General features: G+C 44.1%; 1 protein-coding gene across 1 annotated transcript in view; it reads left to right on the top strand.

Moving 5' to 3' along the window:
• LOC132987190 (titin-like) overlaps nucleotides 1–15,603 on the top strand; it is a 169,636-nt gene that overhangs the window by 7,173 nt on the left and 146,860 nt on the right. Inside the window, exons 5-28 of the mRNA XM_061054087.1 lie at nucleotides 224–309; nucleotides 404–618; nucleotides 792–924; nucleotides 2,926–3,192; nucleotides 3,658–3,777; nucleotides 5,123–5,383; nucleotides 6,025–6,087; nucleotides 6,174–6,432; nucleotides 6,827–6,875; nucleotides 7,367–7,576; nucleotides 7,672–7,814; nucleotides 8,188–8,330; nucleotides 9,128–9,355; nucleotides 9,451–9,686; nucleotides 9,774–10,006; nucleotides 10,096–10,260; nucleotides 10,359–10,527; nucleotides 10,696–12,392; nucleotides 12,478–12,756; nucleotides 13,163–13,429; nucleotides 13,593–13,865; nucleotides 13,949–14,212; nucleotides 14,481–14,741; nucleotides 14,846–15,106. Of these exons, the coding sequence (XP_060910070.1) occupies nucleotides 224–309; nucleotides 404–618; nucleotides 792–924; nucleotides 2,926–3,192; nucleotides 3,658–3,777; nucleotides 5,123–5,383; nucleotides 6,025–6,087; nucleotides 6,174–6,432; nucleotides 6,827–6,875; nucleotides 7,367–7,576; nucleotides 7,672–7,814; nucleotides 8,188–8,330; nucleotides 9,128–9,355; nucleotides 9,451–9,686; nucleotides 9,774–10,006; nucleotides 10,096–10,260; nucleotides 10,359–10,527; nucleotides 10,696–12,392; nucleotides 12,478–12,756; nucleotides 13,163–13,429; nucleotides 13,593–13,865; nucleotides 13,949–14,212; nucleotides 14,481–14,741; nucleotides 14,846–15,106 (6,282 nt within the window). The remainder of the gene's footprint in view (nucleotides 1–223; nucleotides 310–403; nucleotides 619–791; nucleotides 925–2,925; nucleotides 3,193–3,657; nucleotides 3,778–5,122; nucleotides 5,384–6,024; nucleotides 6,088–6,173; nucleotides 6,433–6,826; nucleotides 6,876–7,366; nucleotides 7,577–7,671; nucleotides 7,815–8,187; nucleotides 8,331–9,127; nucleotides 9,356–9,450; nucleotides 9,687–9,773; nucleotides 10,007–10,095; nucleotides 10,261–10,358; nucleotides 10,528–10,695; nucleotides 12,393–12,477; nucleotides 12,757–13,162; nucleotides 13,430–13,592; nucleotides 13,866–13,948; nucleotides 14,213–14,480; nucleotides 14,742–14,845; nucleotides 15,107–15,603) is intronic.

Below are 15,603 nucleotides of genomic sequence, written 5' to 3'. Positions count from 1 at the left end.
CTCCTGGCTGCGTTCGTCACTGATGACACTGATGAGATTTAATTAGAAGTTCTGTCTGAGTGTCTATAACAGGCTCTGCAGAAGAACCAGTCAGTGAAGCAAGCTTTCAGCTGTGATTCTGGATGCTTCAGTGACCATGAGGACAAACTGATTCTGAGATGACTCTGTAAACATGAATGTGATTTAGTTTTTTTTCTCACTGAACGAAATCGTCTGTGTTCAGGTGAAGAAGCCGTCCCAGCAAAGAAAACAAAGACCGTGATTTCAACCGCTCAGATTTCACAGACCCGTCAGACCAGAGTGGAAAAGGTTTGAGACAAACTGACTCTCCTTCAGTTATCATTTAAATTCTGTCCTCCAGTGTCCCGTCATCGTCTCCTCTGTGTCTGTGCTTTCTCCTCAGAGAATGGAGACCAGTTTCCAGGCCTCCGCCATGATGGAGGTGCAGGTGGAGCATATGACTCAGCAGCTGGCTCACAAGACTCCACCCAGAGTTCCACCCAAACCCACGTCCAAGTCCCCGACTCAGCCATCACTGGTTGCCAAGGTGACTGGAGGACGGCAACAGTCGCCGTCACCTGTCAGACATGTGAAGGCGCCCACGCCCACACCTGTCAGGTTAGTCAGATGAAGTGATATTTTGCTTTTGCTTGCTATAAGTTTTTTTGCAGAAAGACTTCTCGGGGTCATTAGAGAGTGACGGGTTTCCATCAGTGTGATCGGCCATCTACAAGCCTATAACAGGCCTATAACATGACCCCCTCTTCAAGACTCTCCATCTCCCCCTACAGGCCAGTCAAGTCCCCGCTCACCACACGCAAACAGCTGGTAGTTGGCGCCGACGTCCTGCCTCCATGGAAGCAGGGAGACCCCGGTGTCCCCCCGACGGGCCTGGAGCAGCGTTGGGAGGCACATGTCAAAGAGGTGAGTCAGCGCCTGTTTGAGTCAGGGGGTCCACAGCGCCATCTTGTGGCTCATGGAGCAGTTTGAGAAACATGGAGGATGGAAGGTGATGATGAGATTTTCCCGGTTTACTTTGTTATACGTCTCTTCTTCTCTGATTTGTAATTCTGCAGAGATGATAAACATATTTTTACATGAAATGTGACGTCGCTCCATCGGCCGTCTGCAAGAATACACTTCTAGGAATCCACCCAAAAAATACAGGAACAAAGACGCTCTGTGCAGACGCTGCCTGAGACTCTTCATGTTTTTACAGAGATCATGTGATAGGTGTACATACATGTTACCCTGCACACAGAGCTGCTGACGGCTCATTCAGCACACGTTAATGACACACAGCCACACGGTTTAACGGTAGTTTGAACACATACAGCATTACCATGCCATAGAATAAAACTTTTCATTCCATAATTTAAGGCAATAATATATTTTAAACATTATGAAGACTCGGACTGTCCAGTCAGCATTATTCTTGAGACTCTTCTCCGTCCACCTGTGTATAATATTCACCTGCCTTTGACACCTATGGACATTTCAAAGGCAAAACAAACTCAAAGGTTAAACTGCAGTTCCTCCAATCACCACAAGATGCTGAATCCTCTATTCATCAAAGATTTGAATGAGTTCAAGTGGATGGCTAAATCCTCAACTTCATTTTAAATAAGTCTTCATCTGTGCAGAGTCCGGAAACACTTTTGAATTTCACTCAGAGACACAATCTGAGAACGATGAAGATTCAGAAGTGTTTCTCTAAAGATCTCTTCTTCGTCTTTGACCACAACTACTTATCAGAACCACCACATCTGGACCCCTTTTTCCTCCAGCTGTTGATCAGTGAGAGTGTTTATTTCTGTGATCTTAACCAAGATGTCCACCTTGAAGCACGAGCAGGTAGCTCGACACGTCACACCTTCTTCTTTTTTGATTTGGAGCCACAGCTTTGTGGTTCTTTCCTTCAGCACTTTGACTTCTGTTCATTTGGCTCTTTGTTGACTTCCCTCTGATTTCAGAACATTTCTCTTGCATGTCAAACAGATGAGTATGTGTTGTCTTTATCACGTTGACGGAAATGTTTGTGAGTTACATAAACACACACACGCACACACTTGTATGCTGTGATGATGCTTTTATGTCTAAATTGGATATTGTGTTAAGATAACTTTGTTTGTTGGACTTAAACCAGGTGGTGGATGAGAGTTTCTGCTTCCTGTCAGCATCTTCTTTCTCTAAACTGTCACAGTGATCCTGGTGTGTGTCTGTGCGTGTATGTGCAGATACTCATTTAGCGATTTGTGTCTTTCACAGAGGCAGGGAGGTATGAATCGGGAAAATGTTCACAAATATTAAGTCATATAAGTAATTCAAGCCCTAACATTTATATTACAGTGTTTGGGCTCAATGGATGAATTGTGTTCCCTCATATTAATTACACAATCTATTCAGTGACTTGAAATTGGGCCCAAGTTGCAACCTCAAGTCTGCTGGAAATCTGGAGTCAGGTAGTGGTTAGCATAGCTTAGCATAAAGGCTGGGGGGGGAGCAGCTGGTACTGATCCTAACTAACAGGTCATCAAACTGAGACCTGGTACTGATCATAGCTAACAGGTCATCAAACTGGGACCTGGTACTGATCATAGCTAACAGGTCATCAAACTGGGACCTGATACTGATCCTAGCTAACAGGTCATCAAACTGGGACCTGGTCCTGATCCTAGCTAACAGGCCATCAGACTGGGACCTGGTCCTGATCCTAGCTAACAGGCCATCAGACTGGGCCCTGGTCCTGATCCTAGCTAACAGGCCATCAGACTGGGACCTGGTATGATCCGAGCTAACAGGTCATAGGGGAACCAATTTGTACTTAAAACGTTAAAGACAGATTAGTTCCCATCCACCTCCCTGCTTCTGTTCTGTGCTGCCATGGATGTCCTGAGATCTATGTGCTGCTGGTTGTGTCTCCAGGCTGAGGGAGGGAAAAGAGCTGGGGCGGTGGCCAAAGTGGTGGCCGCCGTCGACCTGGCTCGGGTCCGACTGCCCGTGCATGCAGAGGGCGGTCAAGCTGAAGACAAGTCTGAGGCTGTAGAGGCAGAGTTTAGGATGCAGGCTGCCGCCGCCGTGGCCACTGATCAACAATATCAAACCGCCTGGACAACAACAGGAGTGCAGGCTGGCCAAATGCTTACCACTGCTCAGGAGTTTACAACTGAACCAACCATGCCACTGCCTCAGGTTAGCTAGGCCTCAGGAGCAGGGGAACAACATGCAGAAGGATTTACAATCATTCTGACTGTTTTGTTCTGGACTGGCAAACAATTTTTCATGTATCACTGAAGATATTACCAAATCTGTCACAACAAACGGCACAGCTTCATCAACGATTATCCCAATAAACCCCAAGTCTTTTTTGTCACTTTCATGTCCCTTCTTTAAAACTTAGGTCAAGAACCACATCAAACATTTAAGATAAATACTTATGTATAGTGCACCCCATTGTGTTCAAATATAAACACTTAACAGTTTAAACAACTTGAAAAAAATTCTTTGCCAGTGCTTTAAGATAATTTATCTAAAAGGTTAAAGTTGGACTTAATCACTTGTCATTAATTGTTCTACAAGTTGGAATAAATGATAATGATTTTGTTTCCGGATTTTAATCTTCCTGAGGTTGTAACGCTCTTGTGTTGGTTACTCCAGATTCAGAGAGCGACAGAAATCTCCTTCATCCAGGTGGACACTGGTGGTCCTGCCCCGTCACCTGTTCCCCAATTTACAGTTTCTAAAGTTTCAGTCCCCAAACACGAGTCTAGCTCTGAGGTAAGAGAGGCGGCATCAGGGAATCAGCACAAAATAACCTGTGTGGATAGAACTGAACTAAACAACTTCATAGACATGAAGGAACATGTGGACTAAGAAATATAACATTAACATCCCATTTTCAATTTATAGAATCTAAACTTCAGTCAGAATTTACACTGTAAGGGCCTGTGTTCGCTAACAGCGTTTTTTTGTGTTTGCAGTTCTCATTTCCTTACAAACCGATGCAGTTCAGAGTTTTAAGAGTTTTCATCATTTTCAGTGCTCAGCATCTTAAACGCAAAAACACCCTGAGCGTTGTCTGTTTTTAGTCGCAGCATTCACAACTTTCTCAGTTGAAAATCAGCCTTCTTAAACGATGTCAATCCCCCCACTGACCAATGAAAATCAAGAAGGGGCGGGGCTTCTGATTTGAACTTTGCCAACAAAAATGGCGGAGAGGAAACGTATCTGACTTTCATTTTTGAGGGTCCTGTTTATGCCAAGACATGATTCCTTTTACATTTTATTTACGTTTTCTTTGTGAAATGTTTTAATAATATTAATAACAGGATATACTGAGTAATATTACTGATGCGGGATTGCCTTGAGACAACTATTGTAACCTAATAACAGTAAGCATTGCTGGGAAGTGTTCTGAAACTGCAGTCGAGGGCGCTACCTTCACAAAATAGTCATTAATGAACACAAGGCCTAACTGACCCTACACTAAGCCCTGCCTCCCTTAGTAACTGTTGCTAACCTGTCAGTTTATGTCTTGTCATGGCCGGAGATATAACAGGAAATTTAACCCACCTGTAGCTAGATATCCAGTAAGTTCACTGATGCAAACTCGTAGTTGTTTAAAAGCTCCGTGTTTGGTTAGATTTTAAAAGTTTCTAAACGACCTTTCGTAAGCAGGGCAACTTATGTTGGGTCAAGTAGTTTCTTATTTTTTCTGATGTACTTGAAACACTTCCTGTCACTGTTTCCAGGCTGTTATTGTACCGTTGCTGTTGGAGGGAGATGTTTAGCGAATGGTTAACAGTTTTTAAAGCTTGCCTGAAATACTGACTGAAATACTGACTTTTGACACACCAAAATCATAACTAAATCCATAAAATAACAACATCAGCTCAGCCTTTAACCCGGTTTTTCTCCACTTGCTTCAACAATAACGACACTGCAGAACCCACTGATTAATCGAGCTTCGTCCTAAATGTTCATTTCTTTTTATGACCTTCTTAGATTTAATATAACTAACGTATTGTAGATCCCTCCCCCTGCTGTGGTGTAGCTTTAAACAGAACCAACGTTGTTTGTTGATGATGATGGTTTGGCTATTCCTCCTCTTTGGGTTGGTCAGGTTTCCATCGCCGGCTCGGCGATTGCCACTCTACAGAAAGAGTTATCCTCAAGCTCTGCCACCACTAAAAAGATCATCAGGCCTGTCAAGTCTCCCATCCCGTCTCATAGAGTGGGGGAGGCCAGAGAGACCCTGGAGTCCATCCCTGCACCGTTTAAAGAGCTCACTGAGAAATATCAGAGTCATTACGGTGCTGAGTTACTGACAGGGGTGGTGTACTCTGGGGGTCTGGAGAGAATGTATGAGGACTGGGGAGCCCAGGTTTGTAATCTAGTTTGGTTGGCTGGATCTGTACAGAACAAGAAAACCTGATGAGTTATTTAAGAACAAACCATTTCTTAAATTGCAAAGAATCATTGTTTTGTCTGTCCAAGACTTTAGATCAGTGCAGGGAAACCAAAGATTTACTGGGCAGAATATCACAGATTTATTTTTTGTGTTTATTCAAGGTATCCAGAACAGGATTTCCCCTCGTGTTTGAACCATTTTGATCATCACAACATTATATTTTACCATCTTAACTCACAGGGCTAACGGATGTTAAGTGCTGGAGAGAAATTGTATGATGACGAACATGGGGCCCCTTCTTGCCATGATGTCTTGTTTTCAGTCCGGTTTTCTTCATTTCTGTTACATCCAGAGTTTATCATCTGTTAAATAACTGTTTAACTAACTACTCGGTTATAACTGTCGGTGTAATTGACAACTTCATCTAATTTCTTCAGCCCATCAAGCCTCTCCTCCATCTTCTTATCTTTCTTAACATGTTACATTTCAACATCTGCCCATCCCATGTCCTGTCCTAAGTGTGTTGCTATGTGGTGTCCATGTCATTGATTTTAGAATTAGTGACACTCTTTGTTTAGTTATCTTGTGCTAACAGATCTGTGATTCTACAACAGGCGGTGGAGACAGCAGCTGTACCTTCAGCAGGTGGCGGCGTGGTCCCTCCCACACTGGTGTCTGTAAGTGTCTTCATCAAAACCACAAAACATGTTTATGGGCTGTTTGGAAAGTGGCATTTTCTAAAAGTGTAGTGTTTTGTCTTTAGGGTTTGAAAAACACAAATGTGACGGAGGGCGAGTCGGTGACCCTGGAGTGCCAGATCAGTGGTCACCCTGCACCCGTCATCATGTGGTTCAGAGAGGACTACAAGATCGAGAGCTCCATTGATTTCCAGATTACTTATGAGAACGGAATCGCCCAGCTGGTGATCCGCGAGGCGTTCGCTGAAGACAGCGGACGCTTCACCTGCACAGCAACAAATGAGGCTGGAACCGTCAGCACCTCCTGCTACCTGCTCGTCCAGGGTCAGTACTAACAGAAACAGCAGATGAGAATCATCCATTTACAAACCATCCCTTGGTTTCATTAATATTCCATTTACCTCTTTATACCCTTGAGCTCATTGTTGGGTCACTTCTAGCAACAGTCTATTTCTCACCCTTTGCTAACTCCTGCTGCTATCGATACTCTTGCTACGTTAAGTTTTCCCTTTCCATACTGCAGGCATGTTTTTGTTTACTGCAGGCATGTTTTTGTTTGCTGCTGTTATTTTTATTGACAGTGCTGGTTCGATAGTTTAATGTGTGCAACTTTGATTCCAGGATGAATTTCTACATATGGACTAAAGTTGAACTTAAGTTTTTTGCGTCAGTATTGTCTCTACCTGTATTGTATTGTAACCAAGTTTTTGTCTTTCAGTGTCTGAGGAAATTGAGAGCAGAGAGGAAGTTGAAACTGTTGAGAAACTGTGAGTTGATCAAGTATCTTTAACCCTAACCCTTAGTAAAGCAGTGTTTCCCCTAAGTTTACAGCGTTTGGGGGGGGGGGGACACACACGCCGACACGCCGACAAAAACACTTGAAGGAATCTTGGTGTTCATGCATTACTTTTAATGACAGCTGTCCTTTTCTATCGGAAAGGTGCCCTTAAATGAATTATTTCCCTGATTACCGACTCTATCCACTATCCTATACCTACAATAAAGGCACAAAAAGCCCCCCCAAATTATTATTATTATTTTTTAATTGACCTTCAAGGGGGGGCGGCGTTGGGGGGGGGGGGGGGGGGGGGTTTGCCCCCCTAATATAATGGTAGGGGAAACACTGGTAAAGGGTTAATCAAGATTGTCAATATTTTTCAAAGTTGAACTAAAGAAAGGATTCCTCAGGATCTCTATGTAAAGATAGCTAGCCCTACTGCTTGGCCTGTTATTCTAAAAAAGACAATTATGTTTTCAGAGTCACTGAAGAAGCCAAAGATGAGACCATGTCTCAGGTGAGCGCAGCTGAGTCCGACACTGCTTCTGCTGCTCCTTTCTTTATCAAGAAACCCACCGCTCAAAAGCTGGTGGAAGGAGGCAGTGTCTTGTTTGACTGCCAGATTGGAGGGAGCCCCAAACCTCACATCATCTGGAAGAAGAGTGGCGTACCACTCACTACTGGATACAGGTATGAGCTTATATTTAAAACATATGATCAGGGCTACATATTCAGTGCTTACAAAGCTCGGGTTTTAATGACATCCCCTCCAAAATGTCGATCAGATACAAAGTGGCCTACAAGAAGGACACTGGAGAATGCAGGTTGGAGATCTCCATGACCTTTGCTGATGATGCCGGAGAATACTCTGTTTTTGCCAAGAACCAGCTTGGAGAGGTCTCAGCCTCTGTCAGTCTGCTGGAAGAAGGTAAGTTGTTATCTGTTATTTGATATACAATGTTACAATTCACTTAGCATGGCGTGCATCAGAGAGTAAGTACAACATACACCGCCACTGAAGCAGCGGGAGCAATGCAAGTGTCTTGCCCAAGGACACATTGGACATGTTCCTCAGCTGAACCCTCGACCTTCCGGTTGAGAGGCGACAACTCTACCAACTGAGCTACAGCCGATATAACATGCTAAAGTGTGAGACAGGAGGGCAAAGAGGAATAGAGATAAGACTAGGATATAAGTTATATCTAAAAAACTTCAAAGTAGACCAAGTCCTAAAACCTTCTTTATCCAATGTCAGGTTTATTTTGTCAGATTTTCTAATGTTAAATGCTTTGTCTTTACAGAGGAATATGAAGTTTATATGACGACACAGGAGGTTACCTTTAAGACTGAAGTGACGGCAGTGGTGCAGGAGCCCAGAGTGGGTGATGTTCCCCCTGTGGTTGTTACACCAATGGCGCAGATGACCACCATTATCTCTGGACAGGTAGGAGCATCATTATGGTAGGAGGTTGTTCTCTAGAAGTTTTTGATTATGGAAGTATATCATATATCAGGGGTACCTGCAATTTATGTACACTACATCGAATAAACAAGGCCAGTTTTACCCACCAGGGGGCTTTGGGGCAGACTGTACTCCATCTTCAGGTACTGCCTGAAGGACACAAATTGGTTTCTACGGGAGATTTCACAATGATAAGTTCAACATAAAATACAAACATTCAGGTATTTTCTGTTCACTCTGGCCATATAGGGCCCCTGAGGGATTGGGTGAGGTAAACCTTGTTGACACTAGTGTTAGATATCGATTAACCCCAAGGAAAGGCTGCACTAAGGAAGAAAGATGAGGAAAAAAGTGCACAAAGACAAATACTTAAGGGCATCTGTTAAGCTCAGTGGTGGATCGTGCACCCAATGTGCAGATGCTATAGTTCTCTTTGCCGACCTGGGTTCAAGTCCCACCCTCAACATTTGCTGCACATCTTCCCCCACTCTATCCTCCCTTGATTTACTGTCAATATGTGCTGACCTCAATAAAGGCAAAAATGGCCCGAAAAATACACAAAACAAAATTGTAAAATGTAATTGATTGTATCATTTTTTTGCAATGGTTCTTCCAGTCCTCATCTTAAAATGACACAAGTTTGCCTAGCAAATTTGGTTTTACCAAAATTTTCATAACCAACCAACAGTGATTGGTAGGATTGATTGATAGTCTTAACTTAAAAAAAGTGCCAATCATAGGTCCTGAATACTTTATCTGTAATGTCTCATCTTTTGTAGGAATTCCACCTTTCTGCCATTGAGCAGAGGATTATCCAGGAGATTGAACTACGTATTATGCAGATTACCTACACTGAAATAGTGACTGAGGATGGAGAAACAATAATGACTGCTTCTGCCACTGAGGCCCAGCAGCCTTCCTTTGACACACCTGTCAAAAACTACAGAATCATGGAAGGAATGGGTGTAACTTTCCACTGCAAGATGTCTGGAATACCACTTCCCAAGGTACAGAACATTGAAAATTAGGTTTCCATCATTGTCATTCCCTCATTTTAATGAATTAACCAAAAAGCCTACAATGACATTTTGTCTTCTACTAGATTGCTTGGTTCAAAGATGGACAGCGAATCAGGACTAGCGACCGTTACCAGATGGAAGTTCTTCAGGATGGACGAGCCAGCCTGCGTTTGCCAGTGGTTCTGCCAGAGGATGAAGGCGTGTACACCGCCCTCACCACCAACTTGACAGGAAATGCTGTCAGCTCTGGAAAGCTCTACATTGAGTCGTCTGGAGCACCTCAAAGATACACACCACAGCCAGCGATGCAGAGAATCAGGTAATGTCTCCCTCAAAGGACTGACAAGTACTCCTAAGATACAGAAATGTGGACACCTTGTTTAACACTGATCTACCTTGTCCACAGGTCCACATCTCCCCGTTCTCTGAGCCGCTCTCCTGGACGTTCTTCAAGTCGTTCTCCTGGACGCTCTCCTGCCAGAAGGCTTGATGAGACAGATGAGGCTCAGCTGGAGAGGCTCTACAAGCCTGTGTTTGTAATGAAGCCTTCTTCGTGTAAATGTTCTGAGGGGCAGACTGCAAGGTTTGACCTGAAAATCGTTGGCAGACCCATGCCTGACACATACTGGTTCCACAACGGTGAGTAAAAACAGACAAATCTCATTGTTGTGTTAATCAAAAGTTTTTATGGCCTCACGATAATCAAACTCTTTTTGTTGACTTCTCAGGACAACAAGTAGTAAGTGACTATACCCACAAGATAGTGGTTAAAGAGGATGGTACCCAATCCCTGATTATTGTCCCAGCCCTGCCTCACGACTCTGGAGAGTGGACCGTCATTGCTCAGAACAGAGCTGGACGTTCATCCATCTCTGTGACCCTCACAGTTGATGGTAAAACTGCAGCTAACCCTACACATTGAAGAAGAAGGATTCCTATAAACATTTGATCAATTTAAAGTTTCTTGATTATTTATTTTCTTCTTTTGCAGCTAAGGAAACTTTGGTGCGCCCCCAGTTTATTGAGAAACTGAAGAATATCAGTGTGAAGCAGGGTACTCTTGTTGAACTGGCTGTAAAAGCCATTGGAAATCCTCTGCCTGATATTGTCTGGCTGAAAAACAGCGACATTATCACCCCACACAAGCACCCAAACATCAGGTATAATTGACTGAACTTTGATTGAAAACCACATTATAACATCAAATGCTTAGTTCATTAAAAATTGCTAATCTTTGAGTCAGGTTCCACTTAACTACCCCTCAAAAGATCCACTGTAATGAAAACCAACGTGTATTGGTTTTTTAATATTGCAAATCCATTTTTCAGGGTTGAAGGAACGAGAGGAGATGCCAAATTCCAGATTCCCTCAGCAGCTGGCTCAGACAGTGCCTGGTACACCGCTACAGCCATCAACAAGGCTGGCAGAGACACCACACGCTGCAGAGTCAATGTTGAGGTTGATTATGTTGAACCTGAACCAGAGAGGAAGCTCATTATTCCCAAAGGAACGTACAAAGCCAAAGACATCGCAGCTCCAGAGTTGGAGCCCCTTCATCAGCGATACGGTCAAGAGCAGTGGGAGGAGGGTGACCTTTATGACAAAGAGAAGCAGCAGAAACCTCAGTTCAAGAAGAAGCTGACCTCTATCAGAATGAAGCGCATTGGTCCCGCTCATTTTGAGTGCAGACTGACTCCCATTGGTGACCCTACCATGGTGGTGGAGTGGCTGCATGACGGCAAACCCCTGGCAGCTGCTAACAGAATGCGAATGGTCAATGAGTTTGGTTACTGCAGTCTCGACTATGAGGTTGCTTATGCTAGAGACAGCGGTGTCATCACCTGCAGAGCCACAAACAAGTTTGGAGTCGACCAGACCTCGGCCACCTTTGTTGTGAAGGATGAGAAGGGCCTTGTGGAGGAATCGCAGCTTCCTGAAGGCAGGAAGGGGGCACACCGAATTGATGAGATGGAACGCATGGCTCACGAGGGAGGACCCTATGGAGTCACAGCTGAAGAAGAAACTGAAAAAACAAAACCTGAGATTGTCCTTCTTCCTGAACCAGTCAGTGTTATGGAGGGTGACACAGCTAGATTCCGTTGCAGAGTGACCGGCTATCCAGCCCCTAAGGTTAACTGGTACCTCAACGGACAACTTATCCGCAAAAGCAAGAGATACAGACTCCGCTATGATGGCATATATTATCTTGAGATCATTGAAATCAAATCCTATGATTCAGGAGAGGTGAAAGTAGTGGCTGACAACAGCATTGGTGTAGCAGAGCACACTGTGAAACTTGAGATTGGGCAGAAAGAGGACTTCAGAACACATCTGCGCCGTGCACCCGAGGGCAAGGGAGCTGAAGCCGCAACTGAACCTGGAAAAATATCATTTGAGGTGGTGAAGGCCGAGGCAACTGCAGAAGACTCTCAGCTGAAAGAAGTGGTCAAGCTGAAGAAAGCCCAAAGAGTAGTCCATGCGAAAGCCACAGAGGAGTCAGAGGAGCTGAGGAGCAAGTTTAAGCGCAGGACAGAAGAAGGTTATTATGAGTCCATCACAGCAGTGGAGCTCAAGGCACGTAAGAGGGATGAGTCCTATGAAGATCTCCTGAAGAAAACGAAGGACGAGCTGGCTCACCGTGCCAAGCAGAAGGAGGAGGCTGAAAAAAAGAAGGAAGAAGAGCGCCGCAAAGTTACAGCTAAACCACTTAAACCAGAAAGAGTCAAGCTCTCAGCCAGCATGGAGGCTCCAAAGATCCTGGAGCGTATCACCAGCCAGACAGTTGCTCAGGGTGAAGAGGTCAAGTTTAGAGTCAGAGTTGTGGGGAGACCAGAACCTGAGTGCCAGTGGTTCAAGAACGGTGTTCAGCTGGAGAAGTCTGACCGTATTTACTGGTACTGGCCTGAGGATCATGTGTGTGAGCTGGTGATCAGAAACGTCCGTGTGGAGGATTCTGCCAGCATCATGGTTAAAGCTACAAGCAAGGCCGGAGAGACTTCAAGCCATGCTTTCTTGCTTGTGCAAGGTAATGCACTTCATACATTTTAGCTGTAATTCATCATTTTATTTGTTGTATGTTTCTAACAAAGGTTGTTACACAATGTTTTCAGGGAAGCAAGTCATCACATTCACACAGAAACTGGAGGACGTCAATGCAAAGGAGAAGGACACCATGGCTACCTTTGAGTGTGAAACTAACGAGCCTTTCGTCAAGGTGAAATGGCTGAAGAACAACATGGAGATCTTCTCTGGAGATAAATACAGAATGCACTCTGACAGAAAGGTCCACTTCCTGTCTGTGCTGATTATTGACATGAGGGATGATGCAGAATTCACCTGCATGGTTATCGATGATGATGTCAGAACAACTGCTAAGCTGAACGTTGAAGGTGGGTTGGCCGACAACTTACCTCAATAAACAGATGTCTGCAGATCAATACAGAATCTGTTCAGGAGGGACAAATTTGTAACGTAGGAAGCATTCTGGTGTCCATTTATTGTTCAGGTCAAATTAACTAATGACATTTAATCAGGTTTGAGTTGTTTGAAGGAAATAGTCAGTGGTGGGAGCTTAAAACTTAGAATGCATTGTGCAAGATGCAATCCCTGGATCTCTTGTCTGCCATTAAGCTTTTTATCGATGTCAATAAGTAGCTTTACACTGTCATTAGACAATAGCCTGTGTTGTGTGAGACTGAGCAAGGACTAGATTCAGCTGTCATATATCTGTCCAAGACAATTTGATCCACATATCCTCTGTACCTTGACATATCCTCTGTACCTTGTTATAACTAGGAGCCCCGCTGGAGATCGTGAAGCAGCTGGAGAGCACAGAGGTACCTGAGACCTACTCTGGAGAGTTTGAGTGTGTTGTATCTCGTGAGGACGCTGAAGGCAGCTGGTTCTTCGGGGAAAAGCTGCTGTCTCCTAGCAGTAAATATGTTATGACCTCCCGCCGCGGAAGACACGCCCTGTCAGTCAAAGATGTGAAGAAGGAGGATCAGGGAAAATATACCTTCAAAGTCGGAGAGTTTAAGACAAGTGCTTCACTGAAGATGAAATGTGAGTTTTGAGAGTAACTTGAAGTAACCCATGCCAACATTCAAACTCATTAAAACATTGTCTTGTTCCATATATTGGGATGTAAATGAGAGTATAGCCTCTAGGACGCGCTAGTCCGCCTTAATATATATCAGGTTCTTAACATGTTATCTTGATGTTTCAGTGCGCCCAGTGACCATGATGCAGCCTTTAAGTGACATGACGGTGTGCGAGGGTGACATTGCGCAGCTGGAGGTTAAGTTCTCCCAGGAGAACGTTGAGGGATCCTGGATGAGGAACGGGCAGCCGGTCTCAGCTTCAAACCGTGTGCACATGGTTATTGACCGACAGATCCACAAGCTCCTGATTGAAGACACCAACAAGGACGACTATGGAATGTACTCCTTTGTGGTTCCTGATCACGGCATCTCAACCACTGCAAAGCTGGTCATTCAGAGTAAGACACCACACACTTCATGTTTCTCCTGAAATATTCATTATGCCAAAGCAAAATCTTACACATTTAATTTTGTGTTTCAGCAATCGGCATCTTGAGTCCACTGAAGGACACAAGTGCCGTTGAAGGAACCAAAGCTGTTCTGGAGACCAAGATCTCTGCTCAGGATGTCACCTCAGTCAAATGGTACCACAATGACAAACTCCAAATGCCCAGTGATCGCGTCCAGATGGTGGCTAAGGGAGCCAAGCAGCGTCTGGTCTTCAACAGGACCTATGCCTCCGATGAAGGACAGTACAAACTGGTGGTCGGCCGCACTGATACCAGCTGCAGGCTTTCTGTTCAGAGTAAGTTGTTTAAGGAAAGATTACCTATGTTTTAAATAAGATGAGTAACCATATATGCCTTGTTCTGACAAAGTTAAATGACATGATAACCTGTATTAGATTTGCTTCTAAAACCAAGAAAATTACGAGATGTTCAACCCTTGAGAAAAATGTTTGATGTCCCAACAGAAACAGATCTCTTTGACTGCAGACGTTTGATATTCTGAATGCGGAAGACAGTTTGTTGATAATAAGTTAACTGACTCTAACTGTTGTTCCGACCCAACAGCTGTCCAGATCCTGAAACCAATGTCGAACAAGGAGTGCTCAGAGTCTGAGAATGTCACTTTCGAAGTCGAGGTTTCTCACGTGGGTATTGATGCTTTCTGGACCTTCAAGAGGCAGCCACTGAAAGCTAGCGCAAAATACAAGATGGAGTCCAAGAACAAGCGCCACACCCTGACTGTCATGAACGCCATGAAGGATGAAGAGGGCGAGTACATGTTTGCTGCTGGTGAGAAGATGAGCAGTGCTTCGCTCACAGTCTCAGGTAAGATTAGCCAAAATGATCAAATTGAGTATAAATAAAAAGAATCATATGGAAACACATTTCAGTGCCGACTGGACTAATCAACAACTGTCTCCTTTCACCAGGTGGAGCAATTAAAAAGCCCCTGCGGGATTTGGTGGTGGCCGACTCCCAGACTTCGGTGCTGGAGTGTGAGGTTGCCAACCCCTCCGCTGAGGGCAGGTGGCTGAAAGAAGGACAACCTGTTGACTTCAACGAGAACACGCTAAGCGAGGTGGACGGTGCCGTCAGACGCCTCATCATCAATATCACCAAAGCCACAGACGTTGGAGAGTACACCTATCAGGTGGCTACGTCCATGACCTCAGCCACCCTGAAAGTGGAGGGTAGGTCCACGTACATTCTTTATGAAAAACACATTGAGGTATCAGAATTGATTTTCAGGTACTTTATAATATGGAACTATTTATCTGCAGTATAGGCAACACTTATCAGTTGAGCATTTCTTTAAAGTGTCAGTTTTGTCATGTTGCTGAATCTGAATTTGAAAACCAAACTTGGATTATTTTGCCAAGTTTACTTGCCTACCAATAAGACACACCCACAAAAAAACAGTATTGGCGAACTTGGAAATATGGACTCTGAGGAGGAAAATCCAAGATAGAAATTAGATACACTAAGATGTAAGAGATAGTAGGATGGTTATCCATCATCTTTACCAAAAGTATTTACTCAAATTATAAAATAAAAAGCTAAAAGTCAGCTAATTGTAGTGTGGTTTGTTGGGAAATACCCGATCATCCCAATGGCGATTTGATCTCCTAGGTTTAAAGCAACTGAATTGTCAGTTGTTATCCACTGATACAGATTACTGAAATTGGAT

The sequence above is a fragment of the Labrus mixtus genome, chromosome 13 (assembly GCF_963584025.1).
Source record: "Labrus mixtus chromosome 13, fLabMix1.1, whole genome shotgun sequence".
Lineage (NCBI taxonomy): Eukaryota > Metazoa > Chordata > Actinopteri > Labriformes > Labridae > Labrus > Labrus mixtus.
The sequence above is the reverse complement of the archived record's forward strand: the minus strand, read 5'-3'. Positions and strand labels throughout refer to the sequence as shown.